At 47.2% G+C, this 16,613-nt stretch overlaps 1 protein-coding gene across 1 annotated transcript in view; it reads left to right on the top strand.

The window, feature by feature from the left end:
• The first annotated feature begins 6,385 nt into the window (after positions 1-6,385).
• Positions 6,386-16,613, top strand: part of BCAS2 (BCAS2 pre-mRNA processing factor) — a 29,252-nt gene continuing 19,024 nt past the window's right edge. Inside the window, exons 1-3 of the mRNA XM_075333633.1 lie at positions 6,386-6,509; positions 7,075-7,167; positions 12,893-12,963. Of these exons, the coding sequence (XP_075189748.1) occupies positions 6,417-6,509; positions 7,075-7,167; positions 12,893-12,963 (257 nt within the window). The 5' untranslated portion in view covers positions 6,386-6,416. The remainder of the gene's footprint in view (positions 6,510-7,074; positions 7,168-12,892; positions 12,964-16,613) is intronic.

Below are 16,613 nucleotides of genomic sequence, written 5' to 3'. Positions count from 1 at the left end.
GGTGTATAGGAACGCTCCACGGCTACGTCTAGTGTTGTCTGATAGTTAGGGGACTGCGGTCACCACCAGGTTCCAACTTCTCTTGTTGTTCTTGGTGTTTTTCCACTAATGTGAGTTTTTTTGTAATCTTCCACGGTTACCGGATCATAACATGACACTATTTCATGGTGTGGCTGGTTTAACATTCTCAAACTGGTGAAATATCCTCTTTAAGGCCGGTGTACCACTTGCGATTGCCTCGCGGTGCATCACCCGTCACGGACTCACACTCTGCTCACAGAAGCGGTTCATCTGCATAGAGATGCATGCAACCGACTTGCTCCTGTGAGCAGAGTGTGAGTCTGTGCCGGGTGATGCACCGCGAAACTTGTACCTGATACACGTGAGGTAATCAAAAGTGGGACACCGGCCTAAAACCAACACCAAAAGCAGTACTGAAGTGTCTAGGAGATTCAGATTTATGGAAACATGAAGCCAGAGCAAAAACGTTTATTTACAGTCCTCGGTCCATCCATGAGTGAGGAGTCTGGAAACTGAGACCTGAATTCTAGATGTGTTTCTAATGTCAACTCATAGTTTTTATTCAGCACAAAGTGACATCATATACAGTGGGGAAAATAAGTATTTGATACACTGACGATTTTGCAAGTTCCTACCTATAAAGTTCCTACCTACAAAGAATGGAGAGGTCTGTAATTTTTATTGTAGGTACATTTCAACTGTCATCAACTCGAAAGAACGGCACTGGAATATATTCGTCTTTGGTGCTTAGATAGGGTCCAACCCCATAACTCAGAAGTATTCAAATCTGGCACACAAATTGATGGAAAATTCAAGAATATTTATTAACAAACACAGATGTGGTGTGCAATGACGTTTCATTCACTTGACCTTACTCAGATTCACACAATGCTTGTAGCATATGGCCCCTGGAATAGTGCGCTGTGTATGGGAATCGCCTCTATGAGTCTGCAGTGCCAGATTTGAATACTTCTTACACTTCAACTGTGACAGACAGAATAAAAAACATAATTCAGAAAATCACATTGTATGATTTTTAAATAATTAATTTGCATTTTATTGCATGAAATAAGTATTTGATCATCTAACAACCAGCAAGAATGCTGGCTCTCACAGAACAGCTTTTTTTTTCATTAAGCCCACCTAATCTGTACTCATTACCTGTATTAGTTGCACCTGTTTGAACATGTTACCGCTATAAAAGACACCTGTCCACATAAAATCACACTCAAACCTCTACACCATGTCCAAACTAAGAGCTGTTTAAGGACACAAGGGACAAAATTGTAGACCTGCACAAGCTGGGATGAGCTACAGGACAATAGGCAAGCAGCTTGGTGAGAAGGCAACAACTGTTGGCACAATTATTAGAAAATAGAAGAAACACAAGATGACTGTCAATCTTACTTGGTCTGGAAATCCATGCAAGATCTCGACTTGTAGAGTAAGGATGATTCTGGAAAGTCAGGAGTCAGCCCATAACTACACAGAAGGACCTGGTCAATGACCTGAATAGACCTGGGACTGCAGTTTCAAAGATTACCATTAGTAACACACTACCCGGTTATGGATTAAAATCATGCAGGGCATACAAGGTCCTCCTGCTCATACCAGCACATGTCCAGGCCTGTTTGAAGTTCACCAATGGCCATCTGGATGATCCAGGGGAGACATGGGAGAAGGTCATGTGGTCAGCTGAGTCCAAAATAGAAATTTTTGTTGTCAACTCCAGTCGCCATGTTTGGAGGAAAACGATGAGTACAACCTCAAGAAAACTGTTCAACCGTGAAGCATGTCGGTGGAGACATCATAATTTGAGGGTGCTTTTCTTCAAAGGGTACAGGACGACTGCACTGTATTCAAGGGAGGATGGATGGGGTTATGTATCCCGTGATTTTAGCCAGCAACCTTCTTTCCTCAGTAAGAACACTGAGTATGGGTTGTGGTTGGATCATCCAGCAGGACAATGCCCTGAAAAACAGTCAGGGAACCTAAGGTGTGGCTCCGTAAGAAGCATTTCAAGGTCCTGGAATGGCCTAGCCAGCCTCCAGACCTGAATCTAATAGAAAAATGTTTGGAGGAAGCTGAAATTTAAGGGTGCTTTACACACTGCGACATCGCTAACGATATATCGTCGGGGTCAAGTCATAGTGACGCACATCCGGCGCCGTTAGCGACATCGCAGCGTGTGAGACCAAGAAGCGACGATCGAGCTCAAAAACGTGAAAAATCGTTGCTCGTTGTCACGTCGCTCCTTTTCCAAATATCGTTGCTGCTGCAGGTACGATGTTGTTCGTCGTTCCTGCGGCAGCACACAACGTTATGTGTGACACTGCAGGAACGACGAACATCTCCTTACCTGCGTCCACCGGCAATGAGGAAGGAAGGAGGTAGGCGGCATGTTCCGGCCGTTCATCTCCGCCCCTCCTCTGCTATTGGACGGCTGCCGTGTGACGTCGCTGTGACGCCGCACAACCGACGGGGGCGGGTACGCTCGATGGCGATATCGGTACCGATATCGCAGCATGTAAAGTACCCTTTAATGTTGCCTAGTGACAGCCCTGACACCTGAAAGATCTGGAGAAGATCTATATGGAGTATTGGGCCAAAATCCCTGCTTCAGTGTGTGCAAACCTGGGCAAGAACTACAGGAAACATCTGACCTCTGTAATTGCAAACAAAGGTTTCTGTACCAGATATTAAGTTCTGTTTTTCTATTGTATCAAATACTTATTTCATGCAATAAAATGCAAATTTATTATTTACAAATCATACAATGTGATTGTCTGGAATTTTTTTTTCATTCTGTCACAGTTGAAGTGTACCTATGATAAAATTTACAGACTTCTCTATTCCAGTGTATCAAATACTTCTTTTCCTCACTGTATTTAAAATCATACAGAACTCACTATAACTTATAATTAATCCCACTTCTCACAAAGCCGTGCAAAATGTATTGCCTCTTTATTAAAAAGGTTAAATTATTTCAGATCTGCGAACATGAGCTGTGTTCTTCTGAGAGTGATAACGCTGGCTACATGGGGTCACCATTGAATGCATATTGTTTTACACTGCTGATATACGGTAATGCGCAGTGTGAGCTGTATGTATTTATAAGCCATTAGCTCCCCCTACTGACAATTCTAGGTAGCAGCAGGTGTTCCTGCTTTTGGATATGTAAATATATTATTTATTATTATAGAGCCATTTATTCCATGGCGCTTTACATGTGAAAAGGGGTATTCATCGTAAAAACAAGTACTATATGTATGAACAATACAAGGCACAGGCAGGTACATAGCCTCTTCAGAGAGAAAGAGGACCTGAACTCTAGTGCAACCTATTGAGAGTAGCAATCCTAAAAGTCAATATTAACCCTTGCTACATGACCTAGGATAAGAAACCAAACCAGACACTCCATTTTTAGATATGTGTTCAGAGTGTTTATCTCTCATCAGTGCAAAGCAGGAGGTTTGATTTGGCTAAAGGCCCCGTCACACTAAGCAACATCGCTGCTAACGAACAACTTTTGTGACGTTGCTAGTGATGTTGCTGTGTGTGACATCCAGCAACAACCTGGCCCCTGCTGTGAGGTCGTTGGTTGTTGCTGAATGTCCTGGGCCATTTTTTAGTTGTTACTGTCCCGCTGTGAAGCACAGATCGCTGTGTGTGACAGCGAGACAGCAACAACTAAATGTGCAGGCAGCAGGAGCCGGCTTCTGCGGAGGCTGGTAACCAATGTAAACATCGGGTAACCAAGAAGCCCTGTCCTTGGTTACCCGATATTTAACTTTGTTACCAGCCTCCGCCGCTTTCACTGTCAGTGCCGGCTCCTGCTCTGTGCACATGTAGCTGCAGCACACATCGGGTAATTAACCCAATGTGTGCTGTAGCTAGGAGAGCAAGGAGCCAGCGCTAAGCATTGTGCGCTGCTCCCTGCTCTGTGCACATGTAGCTGCAGCACACATCGGGTAATTAACCCGATGTGTGCTGTAACTAGGAGAGCAGGGAGCCAGCGCTAAGCGGTGTGCGCTGCTCCCTGCTCTTTGCACGTGTAGCTGCATGCACTGGTAACCAAGGTAAATATCGGGTTGGTTACCCGATATTTACCTTAGTTACCAAGCGCAGCATCTTCCACGCGGCGCTGCTGGCTGGGGGCTGGTCACTGGTTGCTGGTGAGCTCACCAGCAACTCGTGTAGCGACGCTCCAGCGATCCCTGCCAGGTCAGGTTGCTGGTGGGATCGCTGGAGCGTCGCAGTGTGACATCTCACCAGCAACCTCCTAGCAACTTACCAGCGATCCCTATCAGGTTTGATCGTTGTTGGGATCGCTGGTAAGTTGTTTAGTGTGACTGGGCCTTTAGCGAGAGGTTTGGCTTCCTATTCTAAGCCATCTGGCAAGGCTTGTTATTACAGGTTCGATAATGACTCTTGGGATTCCAATACCAGTAGTTGGCACTAGAGTTCCAGTCCGCTTCCTCTCTAAAGAGGCTATTTCCATAGGTAAAGTCCTAGGGGTGCATTGCATGGCTTATAAGTCTCCTTATGCTGACTTGGTGTTCCCTACAAGGATAAATGGTACCTGTTACACCCCCTGCTTTTTGGGGGGCGATCAAAAACACTTAGCACATCTATCTAAAAAGAGGTGGCCCTTTTGGCTACCAAGAAGCTCTCCATTAAATAACACTATATAACATGAACAGAACATTTAGGATAAAATAATGCAGTCCGGATTTGGTTGACTTGCAGTTAGCTAATGGGTGTTAATTTTTGATGGTTTTAACTTAAAGAGGTTGCCCACTACTTTAACATTGTTGCCATAGGTTATCAATGTCAGATCGGCTGGGGCCCAACACAGGTTCTCGGTGTTGGCAGCGGCAGTAGGCGACCGGAAATGCTCAATTCCGGAGCTGCCCTGTATTCTGATAGTGGCCGTGGCTGGATACTGCACGTCCGCATCCTGTTGATTTGAATGGGTGACAGATGTGCAGTACCCGGCCACTATCATTTGATGAGGCAGCTCCGGAACTGAGCATCTATGGCTGCCTGCTACCGCCACTGAGACCGAGGAAACCTGATCGGCGGAGGTGCCGGACCCAGATCGATTAGACATTGATGATCTAACCTAAGGTTATGCCATCAATGTTAAAGTAGTGCACAAACTCTTTGAACTGCTGATTGGGTGAAAAGAGTTTCTGTTGCATGCGGAAATCGACTATATAATTGAGCCAGTATATAGTAGCGACTCACAGCTGACATCACTACACTGCATGTAGTCGAAGCTGTATCTAGTCACGTGGTCTTGGGGGGGTCTTAAAAATCACTGAAGCCCCGGAGCTCTACAAAGGCTACCCCTACAGACTGATCACCAATTACACAATATTCTGTGCTCCAGGGTCAGTATAACCTCGGAACATACACAACTGTGCAGACAATAATGCAGAAATCCCTGGCAATCAGAATGGCGGGAAGACCAGCAGACTGAAAACGAGGACTTCTAGCTTTTATAGCGTTCTTCATCTTAATCCACCACAGCAGCACAGAGGAACCATTCCTACAGCACGTGGAGGTCACCTGACAGATCTGTATAGATAACAATGGTAATACCCAGTTGGTACCAGAGATGAGGTGCATTCACAATTGTGCGGGATAAGATACTCCGAATTCATGAAGAGGCGCTGGTCTCTTGTTAGTGGGGTTGGCCTCCGTGCTTCTCACCAGATTGTTCCATATTCCCTGTGTGAATGTTGGCACTGGTGGTGAATGTGTCAGGTGGGCATTGTCACACCTCGTCCCCACCAAAACACCGCTGACTGAAAGTGGCGTAAAAACGTCAAAAGTCACAATTTTTCCCCACAACCCTGACTCCTTTAGTAACAGTCACCGTGTTTGTAGACATGTGTGAATAGTTTATACCCCATTATGCTGTGGAGATTAGCAGCGTGTTAATGTCCTGCACAATCGCATAGAACCATGAACCAAAAATCCTTGTTCCTATGCTAAGCCTCTAGATCACACTCGTCAAGTCTGCTTGGCAGAAAAAACACTTCTAGAAACTTCTCTTTGCCCCCTAAAAGGGGGGGTGCAGGATCTGGTGCCAGGGTGCCCTCCTAACCCTCCTTAGGGCTATAAAGAAAAATATCACACAAAGTCGATAAGAACAGACTTTCACTTAAAGGGACACACCATTTTATCACTATGAGGCTTCCCTCTTGCACACCTCTTTGTGTCGGACTGTACATTGCACGTTTGAGCACAGCCGGTCACGTGATCTGTCGCCCACCCTCCCCACTGCTCTGAACTGAGCGGCGTCGTGACCTATCAGCAAACAGGGTGTTATGTCATCAGTATCGCGCATGCGTACCTCGCTCTTTCATTTTTTGCCAGGCTTCAAGATGGCGGGCACCAGTCTTGTGGCCGGAGACGTGGTTGTGGATGCGTTACCTTATTTTGACCAGGGATACGATGCGGCAGGAGTGCGAGAGGCGGTAGGTGCCGGCCTCTCCTCTGTCACAGCTCAGCTGCTGTCTGCATGTAGTGGGGGATGAATTCGCCTCTGCGCACAAGCTCCATTAGTAATGACCGGACTGTGCATGGTAGCCGGCATCCCATACCTCTGTGTGGTGACCGCAGGGTAGAGACACCTATACACACTGGGACGGATTTCTTACAACTCTACAAGAAAACGCATAGGTGCTCTCAGTAACCAATCACAGCGCATTTTTCATTTTGCTAGAACTGTTTACAAATTGTTAACTAAGCGCTGATTGGTTGAATAACAAACGGTTGTTCTGTTGGACAGCTATGATAAATGAGCCCTGATGCTTGTCTGTTGTCCAGCTGCTGCATCTCCTCTTTGGTGGACTAGGGTTGGTGTCAGTCAGTCTGCAGTATGCCGTCCCATGTCAGTGGCTGCAGAGTGGGAGATCCGCCTCGTGGCTGTCGGCATTCGTTGCTCTTATCATTAGCCGGCCTGGTGACATGACGCTCATGTGATGTTGCACTGCCGGCAAATTTGTTTTTTACCGTTGTTTTTATTTTCTCCCTGTTTAGGCAGCTGCGCTGGTGGAGGAGGAAACCAGACGATATCGTCCAACCAAGAACTACCTGAGCTACTTGCCTACTCCAGACTACGCTGCATTTGAGGTATGGACCTGGCTCAGTGTCTGCAGCTTCGCTGTGAGATTGTTCTGCTGTAGCGTTTTATACCAGCTTGCTTGCCCCATCCTGTAGTAATGTGCCCCATCCTGTAGTAATGTGCCCCATCCTGTAGTAATGTGCCCCATCCTTGTGCCCCATCCTGTAGTAATGTGCCCCATCCTGTAGTAATGTGCTCCATCCTCTTCTCCTTTTACTAATGTGCTCATGCAAGTTCTCTTCTTGTAACAGTGGCCCCTATTGTGCCATTCTACACACGCACACACAGATTAATGACACCTGTCCTCTATTCCCTCTGCATCCTCTTCACTGCTTCTTACGACCTGCAGGCATGTGGACCCCCTAACGATCGCAATCAGTACAGAGGCCGCCGCTGTCATCGCTTCATCTGAAACTCAGGTGAATGTTTTGCTGGTGCTGGGCATAGTCAAGCTCTCTGCACAACTATTCCAATGGCAACCGCTGGCCAATCAGAGGCAAGTAGCTGATGTCATACGTGGCTGCCATTGTAATATTTCTGCAGAGAGCTTGACACTGCAGCGCCGGCAAAATGTTAATCTGAAATAAAGCGCTGATGGCTGCGGCCACTGCACCGGCCCCTCAGGCTGCTTCTTGCGACCCACGGTCGTTTCCATTCCCCCCCTTCCCCGTGACTACTGTGGCCCGCAAGAAGCAGCCTGAAGGGTCGCGTGTTTTGAGATTCCTGGTCTAATGTGTGTGGGGCCGACTGAAAGACTGGGGAGATCTAGCTCCCACATGTCCAGTTTCAGACTGCTGATCGCATTGTTCTTCCAGAGATAACCCGTCAAGTCAGTGTTGCCTTTCTTTCTTTTTCCTTTTTTTTTATTTTTATTTTTTTTATTTGTCTTGAATCCCGATATGTGAAATTCGCTGATCATTTACTTTGGGGGCAGAATGTCAGACGCTATGATAAAAATTTACTTGTGAAAGTAATCTATATGGCACCAGCTAACTTACTGTACACTAACTGCTGTTTTTGCAGTGCTTGTTGGTCTTTTTTTTTTTTTTTTTTTTTTCCACACACATACTAGACCCAATTTCTGGTACTACAAACCTCCTTCATTCTCTCGGTGCCGTGGTCTGCATTCAATCGGACCTCCGCAGTGAGCCGGTGCAATGTGGACGCTGGCTTTACAGAGGCTCTAGGACAGTATTTCTTATTCAGACTTTACAGATTATATCAAGTCCTATTGTATCAGCATTAGCTGTACACCAGTCACCGTGAGGAATGCAAGTAGTACTGATCTTGTGAATTAATTTTGTACTTGACTAGTTTGTGCTCCTTATTGTTACATTTCATGGTAAAGTGGAAATATTCAAATGCCCAATCTGGAAATATTGAATTACCCAGAAACTACATTTTGCAATTTAGCTGCAGAAGACGACACCGAGCCGCCAAGTTCTACTCCACCTAATCGCTACGATCAGCTGTTCTCCACTCCTGTTGTGACCGCGCGCGCTCCCGCTGTCACAACAAGAGCTGAAGAAGCGAGGGCTCATGCTCTGCCCTCTCAGCCGTAAGACTAGAATAACAGGGTCTTCACAAAGATGGCGCCGCAGAGAAGCACTATGCGCAGGCGCCAACTCCGATGCCATCTTAGTGACGAAAAAGATGAATAGTACATTAGCATAGAGAACAGAGAGGGAGGAACAGGTGGGGGGCGGGAATCTATATGAATACCCACCCAGAGATTCTGCTCTGATGCAACTGTCACTCAAAAAGCTGCCGAATTTTTAAACTTCACTTTCTTGAATTTGAAAGGCTAAACATCCGAGCTGACCACTAATGGTATGTAGAGAATCAGCCTGATGGTGCCAGTATTGCACTGGCTTTAGCTTGTATATGGAAGTCCTGATGATTGGTTCCCTTTAAGCAGTTCTTCTTTGTTTTATGGCTTGGGACTATCCATCTTCCTCTTGATAACATTCCAGAGGCTTTCAATGGGGTTCAGGTTTGGAGATTGGGCTGGCCACCACAGGGTTTTGGTGTGGTGGTCCTTCATCCACACATTGATTCACCTAGCTGTGTGGCATGGCGCATTCTCCTGCTGGAATAAACAGTCCTCAGAGTTGGGAAACCTTGCCTGAGCAAAAGGAAGCAACTGGTTTTCCAGGATAACCTTGTATGCGACTTGATTCATAAGTCCTTCGCAAAGTTTAATCTGCCCAGTTCCAGCATTGCTGAAGCATCCCCAGATCATCACTGATCCTCCACCAAATTTCACAGTGGGTGCAAGACACTATGGTTTGTACGCCTCTCCAGATCTCCGTCCAATCATTGGACGACCAGGTGTTGGGTAAAGCTGAAAATTAGAGTCATCAGAAAAGATTGCCTTAGGCTATGTGCGCACTTACCGGATTTTGCCGCGGATTTGCTGCATGTTTCGCTGCAGAAAATGTTCATAACATCTCTGCAGTGAATCACCAGCAAATCCTATGGAGAAAAAAAATCCTGTGCGCACTGGGCGGAATTTGACAGCTGCATGTTTTGCTGCGGGAATCCCGCAGCAAAAACAAGTGCATGTCACTTCTTTTCCGCACATCGCTGCGGGATTTCCCTCCATTGACTCAATGTTAATCATGAAATCCCGCAGGGAATAACGCAGGCAGCAAATTCTGTGCGGTTCACTGCGTTTTCCTGCGTTATTCCCTGCGGTATTTTGCGGTTTACCTCCGGTAATGTACATCGCCTGTCTGCGGTTTTGCAGGGAAGTGATGTCATTACAGGAAGAGGAAGCAGAGAGTAAACACACACACACAGATCACACACACACACATCAGACACAGAACACAGAGACAGACACATAGAACACACATAGAAAGAAAACGGAAATATAGAAAACAAAGAACGTGGGCTCCGCTGCATATTTACCTTCCAGCCGAGGTAAGCACACAGCGGCGGCCCGGTATTCTCAGGCTGGGGAGGGAGAGGGGCAGGGGTAATGTCCCCCGCCTCACTCCCCCTCCGGCAGCCGAGAATATCAGCCGCAGCTGCCCCGACACTGTCGCATGCAATATGCGGCACTACCGGAGTGTCCTCGGCTCTTCTTGCCACCGTGTAGCAGTGGTGGCAAGGTAATACAAGGGGTTAATGATGGTGGGGGACCACCGCCATTAACTCCAGGCTTGATCATGGCAGCGTCTATGTGACAGCTGACATGATCAACCCGTAAGTAAAGTGAAAAAAACAGACACCGAAAAATCCTTTATTTTAAATAAAACCAACAAGCCTCGTTCACCATTTTATTAACCCCCCCCAAACAAAGCTCCGGCGTAATCCACACAGCTCCGGCTCCAGCGTCCTGCACTGCTGACATCCAGCCGCAACTGTCACAGACACAGGCTGAATGCAGCAGACAGCAGAGGTAATTACCGGTCATTTCCCACGGCCGGTAATGTGAACTCACTGCCGACCGTGGGAAATGCAGCGATCTGTCCTCTATCTATCCCTCTATCTATCTGTCTGTCTATCTATCTATCCCTCTATCTATTCTTCTGTCTATCTACTGACAGAATTAAATGACTTTTTTTTTTTTTTTTTCTTCATTGAATGCAATAAAGCACATCCCAACCCGCACGCGGCAATACCGCGAATAATACCGCGGGCAAACCGCGGCAAACCGCATGCGGTTTTCGGGTGCGGTTTTCCGCGGTTTTTTACCGCGGGTGCGGTAATCTTTGAGAGTATGCGGAATTTTCACAAGAAAATTCCATTTCCCAGTGCGCACAGAGCCTAACTTTAGAAATTGGTCAGGAATTGGGCGATATGCCGCACAGCTAGGTCAAACATCAAAACTCTGTCATGGCCAGCCCTGACCTGAACCCCATTGAAAATCTCTGGAATGTAATCAAGATGAAGATGGATAGTCACAAGCCTTCAAACAAAGAACTACTGCCTACATTTTTGGGCCATGAGTGGCATAAGGTCACCCAAAAGCAATGTGAAAGACTGGTGGAAAGCAGCCAAGACGCATGAAAGCTGTGATTAAAAGTCATGGTTATTCCACAATATATTGATTTCTGAACTCTTCCTGAGTTAAAACATTATTATTATTGTTTCTAAATGATTATGAACTTGTTTTCTTTGCATTATTTGAGGTCTGGAAGCAATGCATTTTTTGTTATTTTGACCATTTTTTATTTTCAGAAAATAAATGCAAAATGTATTGCTTGGAAATTTGGAGACAAGTTGTCAGTAGTTTATAGGATAAAAAAAAAATTACATTTTACTCAAACTTACCAATAAAGAAAAAAATGAGAAACTGTCAATTTTGCAGTAATATCTTCATTTTTGCCAGAGCTATAAAAATAAAATGTATATATATTTTTTTTTTCCTTTTTTCTAATTGGATCCAGCATTGAAAGTTATGTAACTTTGCAAATAATTACTCGTATTAAGCGTTTTCACTTTAGTCCTGTAAAACACTCGTCTTCTTGACTCCTACTTTCTCCTCAGTACTAGCCAGACTCTCAGTGGAGGGGAGCGCTCTATAAGGGTAAGGCTATTTTCACACATCAGTTTTTTCCCATCAGGCACAATCCGGAAAAAAAACAGATCCGGCGCCGGATCCGTTTTATCCCCATTGATTTGTATTAGCGTTGGATTGTGCTTGATGGCCTTGCGTTGCATCCGGATTTTGCCGGATCCGTCGTAATTGGCTAATGCGGCGGCCGGATGGAACGTCTCTTGTAACGTTTTTTGTCTATGACAAAAAAAAACGCATTGCGCCGGATCCGGCGTGATTTATAATGAAAGCCTATGGACGCCAGATCCGGCGTAATGCAGCAAAAAACGGATGTGGCCACCGGATCCGTTTTTTTAAACTGAGCATGCTCCAATTCATTGGAAAAAAAAAAATAATGGATCCAGCAACAAAACTGATGCGCCGGATACGTTTTTTGACGGATCAGGTATACCGGATCCGTCAAAAAAAAAAAAAGATCCGGCGCTTCCGGTTTTTTATATTCTGCACCGGATCCATTGCATCAGGCACACGCTGGATTGTGCCTGATGCCAAAAAACTGATGTGTGAAAGCAGCCTTAGGCGTTCAGTGCAGGTGTCCTCTCAGCGTCCAGCTTTGCTGGGTGTAAGCACTGCTACATCGTGTCTCCATCACTGTGCCATCACCAGAACAGTTAATAACACATTAGTGCATTTCCGCTGCAGAAAGACAAGACCCATGAAATTCGCGTATTACTATATCAGTAAAGTTTTGTCACATACCAGGAAGTATCAAAGACAAGATAACAAAAAGAGATAAAAAGGAAAGTAACCTCATTACCATAAGTGCAAGAATTCTGAAACCTAAAAATCTCACTAAATACTCATTGTGGGAGCAAGTGAGATCACACATTTTACTTGTTCGCTATCACCCCATGAACATAATAGTTCTGTTCTCCCCGGGCTTTTCTTATGAACGTCTAGCTTTTTTCTGACAGGGGACTAAGGGAAAAAAAAAACTAGTAATATCATCCGGGGAAAAAATTGATATATTAGTTACTGATATAAGGACATGGGATATTGTTATAAAAGAAATGTAGCCATCTCGGAAAATGAAGTGTAATTCTCAGAAGCTGTTGGGTCGGGAGAGTTCCATTTCCATCAGTTGATGATTTCCGTAGCGTTTGTAGGTAGCGCCCAGCGAGGCTTCATATCTGGTGTACATCATGGTGTATTTTCTGTAATTCTAGACTGAAATCATGAGGAATGAGTTTGAGAGACTCTCTGCTCGCCAGCCACTCGAACTACTCAGCATGAAGAGGTGAGACCCAAGTGTTTCTATCGGGCTCTGCATCTTTTGGTTTCTTATAACTTTTTATTTAGCGCCTATTCCCTTTTTTTGAAGGGGAAAAATAGCAAAAACAGCAATTTCACTGTATCTTTAGGGACTGTATGTACATTTATGATGATATATATATGTAATTGTGCCTTGTTCTAGTTTTAAAGCCAACATAGTTTTACTAGTTTTGCACCATAATGCCGCAATTGCTAAAAAAAAAAAGAAAATTGTTAGTCCTTTCCAAGAGGCATAACTATTTTTTTTTTTTTTTTTTTTCTTTGGCCATATGTGCCATTGTTTATTTCTTCATCGTTCCTTATGGGAGACCCAGACCATGGGTGTATAGCTTCTGCCTCCGGAGGACACACAAAGTACTACACTAAAAAGTGTAGCTCCACCCTCCGAGCATATACACCCCCTGGATGACCACATCTAGCCAGTTCAATGCTTTGTGTTCAGGAGGTCACACACACATGCATTCTCATCTGATTTTTTGATTTTTGATTTCAAAGAGTTGGAAGAAAAGCGGGTCCAAGCCTGGACTCCCGGCATGTCCCTTCTCCACCCCACTGTGTCGGCGGTGCTGTTAAGGTTGATTTACAAGGCTGGAGCCTTACATGCCGCGCTCCTTCACCATCCCTCGGGCTCTGGCTTGAAGTGGGAGCCATCACGGTTCTCTCTGCTGTGCAGGGACCGGTCTCCATCCGCAGCCCTTTCAGGACCCTGCCGGACGGAGCGCTCACCCCTCAGGGACCTGGCCCTGCGTCTCATAAGCTAAGTTTTGAGACGTTATTGAAGGGTCCCTTCTGTATTTATTGTGGGGAGAGTGTGTTATTTCACTGTGCTGTGATTTCCGGCCGGTTCTCTGGTTTTCTCCTGAGAACCGCGCCGAGGGTGCCTGCTCGTCGGCCGCATGAGAAAATTTAGGCCCCGGCTTTGGCTGCGGCCTAGTTTCGTTTTCACTGCCCCTGCATGTCAGTCATGCAGAGGGACAGTGCGGCACCGCCCACCGGCCGTTCAGCTCAGGGGAGGACACTCCTCTCTGAGGAGATGTTTCCCTCCCCTGTATTTCTCCTTGGCCCTCCGGTTCCCGCTCTTGGACTAAACCCTGCCCCCCCTCCTCACTCCGGCGCCATTTTATCAGCGTTTACACACTGATCGGCGCTGGCTGCTGCAGCTCTGCATCTGTCCGGGGGTCCAAGCTGTGGAATCCGGAGGGCACACAAAACGGTCTGGTAAGCCACAACCTCTGGTTTGTGGACTTTCTTATACACTCTCTGGGAGTGATTCTGAAGGAGTGTGTTCTTTACTGCAGAACCTCCACCTCAGCAGCATGTCTCTCACTAGGAGCAAGGCTGCAAGGCTTTACTCTATATGCACTGCATGTAAGCTCATACTGCCTGAACCGAGCACATATCCACATTGTGATGCCTGCTCTAACATGGTGGTGCCTCAGCCTGGAGTCTCCCCAGGGGTCCCTCCGGCTGCTCCAGCCCCGGTGGCTGAACCCCCGGCTTGGGTAGCATCGTTTTCTAAAGCTATCTCCCAGTCCTTTGCCGACTCCATGGGACAGCTGTCCCGGACTCTGCTGACCATGCATCAGCCCCCTTCTCAGGGCGCCTCTGCTGCTCCGACTCGCTCTGCAGAGCTCACAGAGGATTTTTCATCTGTTCCCGGACCCCGTCCTCCTAAACGGAGACGCAGGGACTCTTCTCCTTCCTCGTCCCACGGCTCTGATTCACGAGCTGAATTGCAGGGCGAGGAGGATGCCTTTACGGTGGGCTCGGACGCTACCTCTATGTACCCCATTGATCTATCTGAAGGTGATGCGGATGTTAGTGACTTGATTGCGTCCATTAATTCCGTACTGGACCTCAATCCACCAGTGTCAGAGGAACAAGCCTCTCTGGTAGAAAAACACCAGTTTACCTCACCTAAGAGAGCAAGGAGTATGTTTTTTTTAACCACTCCAGTTTTCAGGCCACTGTGACCAAGCCCAGGGGCTGTCCTGACAAACGCTTGCCAAAGCGTAGTTCTGATGACCGTTTTCCCTTTCCACCAGAGGTGGTCAAGGAGTGGGCTCATTCACCAAAGGTAGATCCTCCGGTGTCTAGAATCTCAGCCCGGACAGTTGTATCTGTGGCCGATGGCACCTCACTTAAGGATCCTACTGACTGCCAGGTTGACCTTCTGGCCAAATCTGTATATGAGGCGGCAGGGGCCTCGTTCTCCCCGTCCTTTGCAGCAGTGTGGGCTCTTAAGGCCGTCTCTGCTTCTCTGGAGGAGATGCATTCCCTCACCAGGGACTCTATGCCTGAAATGGTTGCCTTAACTTCCCAGGCTTCGGCCTTTTCATCCTATGCCATGTCTGCCATTCTGGAGGCTTCTCACCGCACGGCGGTGGCTTCCGCTAATTCCCTCACGATCCGCAGGATCTTGTGGCTTCGAGAGTGGAAGGCAGATGCTTCTTCAAAGAAGTACCTTGCTGGGCTCCCCTTTGCTGGGTCCCGGCTGTTCGATGAACAACTGGATGAAATTATTAAGGAAGCTACTGGCGGGAAGAGTACTTCCTTGCCACAAACCAAAACCAGGAAACCTGTCCAGGGCAGGAACCAGTCGAGGTTTCGTTCCTTTCGTTCCTCTAACTGGTCATCCTCTAAGCCCTCAGCCTCGTCCACTAACTCAGCCAAGGATCGAAAACACAGCTGGCGCACAAACCCACGTCCTCAGAAGAGCGGAGGAGCCGCTGCCACTAAGGCAGCCTCCTCTTGACTATCTGGCTGCGCCAGCAACGTCCTTGGTCGGTGGCAGGCTCTCCTACTTTGGCGACGTGTGGTTCCAACACGTCTCCGATCAGTGGGTGCGGGATGTCATTTCCCACGGCTACAGGATAGAATTTTCTTCCAGCCCGCCAAACAGATTTTTTCTGTCCACTCCCCCCTGCTCCAAAGCCGCCGCCTTCTCTCAGGCCGTGGCATCCTTGCAGGCCAACGGAGTAATTGTACCGGTTCCCGCCCGGGAACGGTTCAGAGGTTTCTACTCAAACCTCTTCCTAGTCCCCAAGAAGGACGGTTCCTTCCGGCCCATCCTGGATCTCAAGCTTCTCAACAAGCATGTTCAGGTGCGGCACTTTCGCATGGAATCTCTGCAATCGGTCATTGCCTCAATGACCCAAGGAGATGTCCATCGACATCAGAGATGCCTATCTGCATGTGCCAATTGCGGTTTCACACCAGCGTTGGCTACGTTTTGCATTCGGAGAGGAACATTTCCAATTCGTGGCTCTCCCCTTCGGGTTAGCCACGGCCCCTCGTGTATTCACCAAGGTCATGGCAGCAGTGGTTGCGGTTCTGCACCTCCAGGGGTTGGCAGTGATTCCTTACCTGGACGACCTTCTAGTCAAGGCTTCATCCAGTGCAGACTGTCAGCGGAGTGTCTCGCTCACTCTCGCCACGCTTGTTCAATTCGGGTGGCTTGTCAATCTGCCCAAGTCCACTCTGACCCCGACCCAGAAACTTACGTACCTAGGGATGCAATTCGAGACTCTGCCGGCACTTGTGAAGCTGCCCTTAGTCAAACAGCAGTCCCTTCATCTGGCGGTGCGCTCTCTGTTGAAGCCCCGCCGTCATTCC

This window comes from Anomaloglossus baeobatrachus, chromosome 2 (assembly GCF_048569485.1).
Source record: "Anomaloglossus baeobatrachus isolate aAnoBae1 chromosome 2, aAnoBae1.hap1, whole genome shotgun sequence".
In the NCBI taxonomy this organism is placed as follows: Eukaryota; Metazoa; Chordata; class Amphibia; order Anura; family Aromobatidae; genus Anomaloglossus; species Anomaloglossus baeobatrachus.
This window is presented reverse-complemented; position numbering and strand designations above follow the sequence as displayed.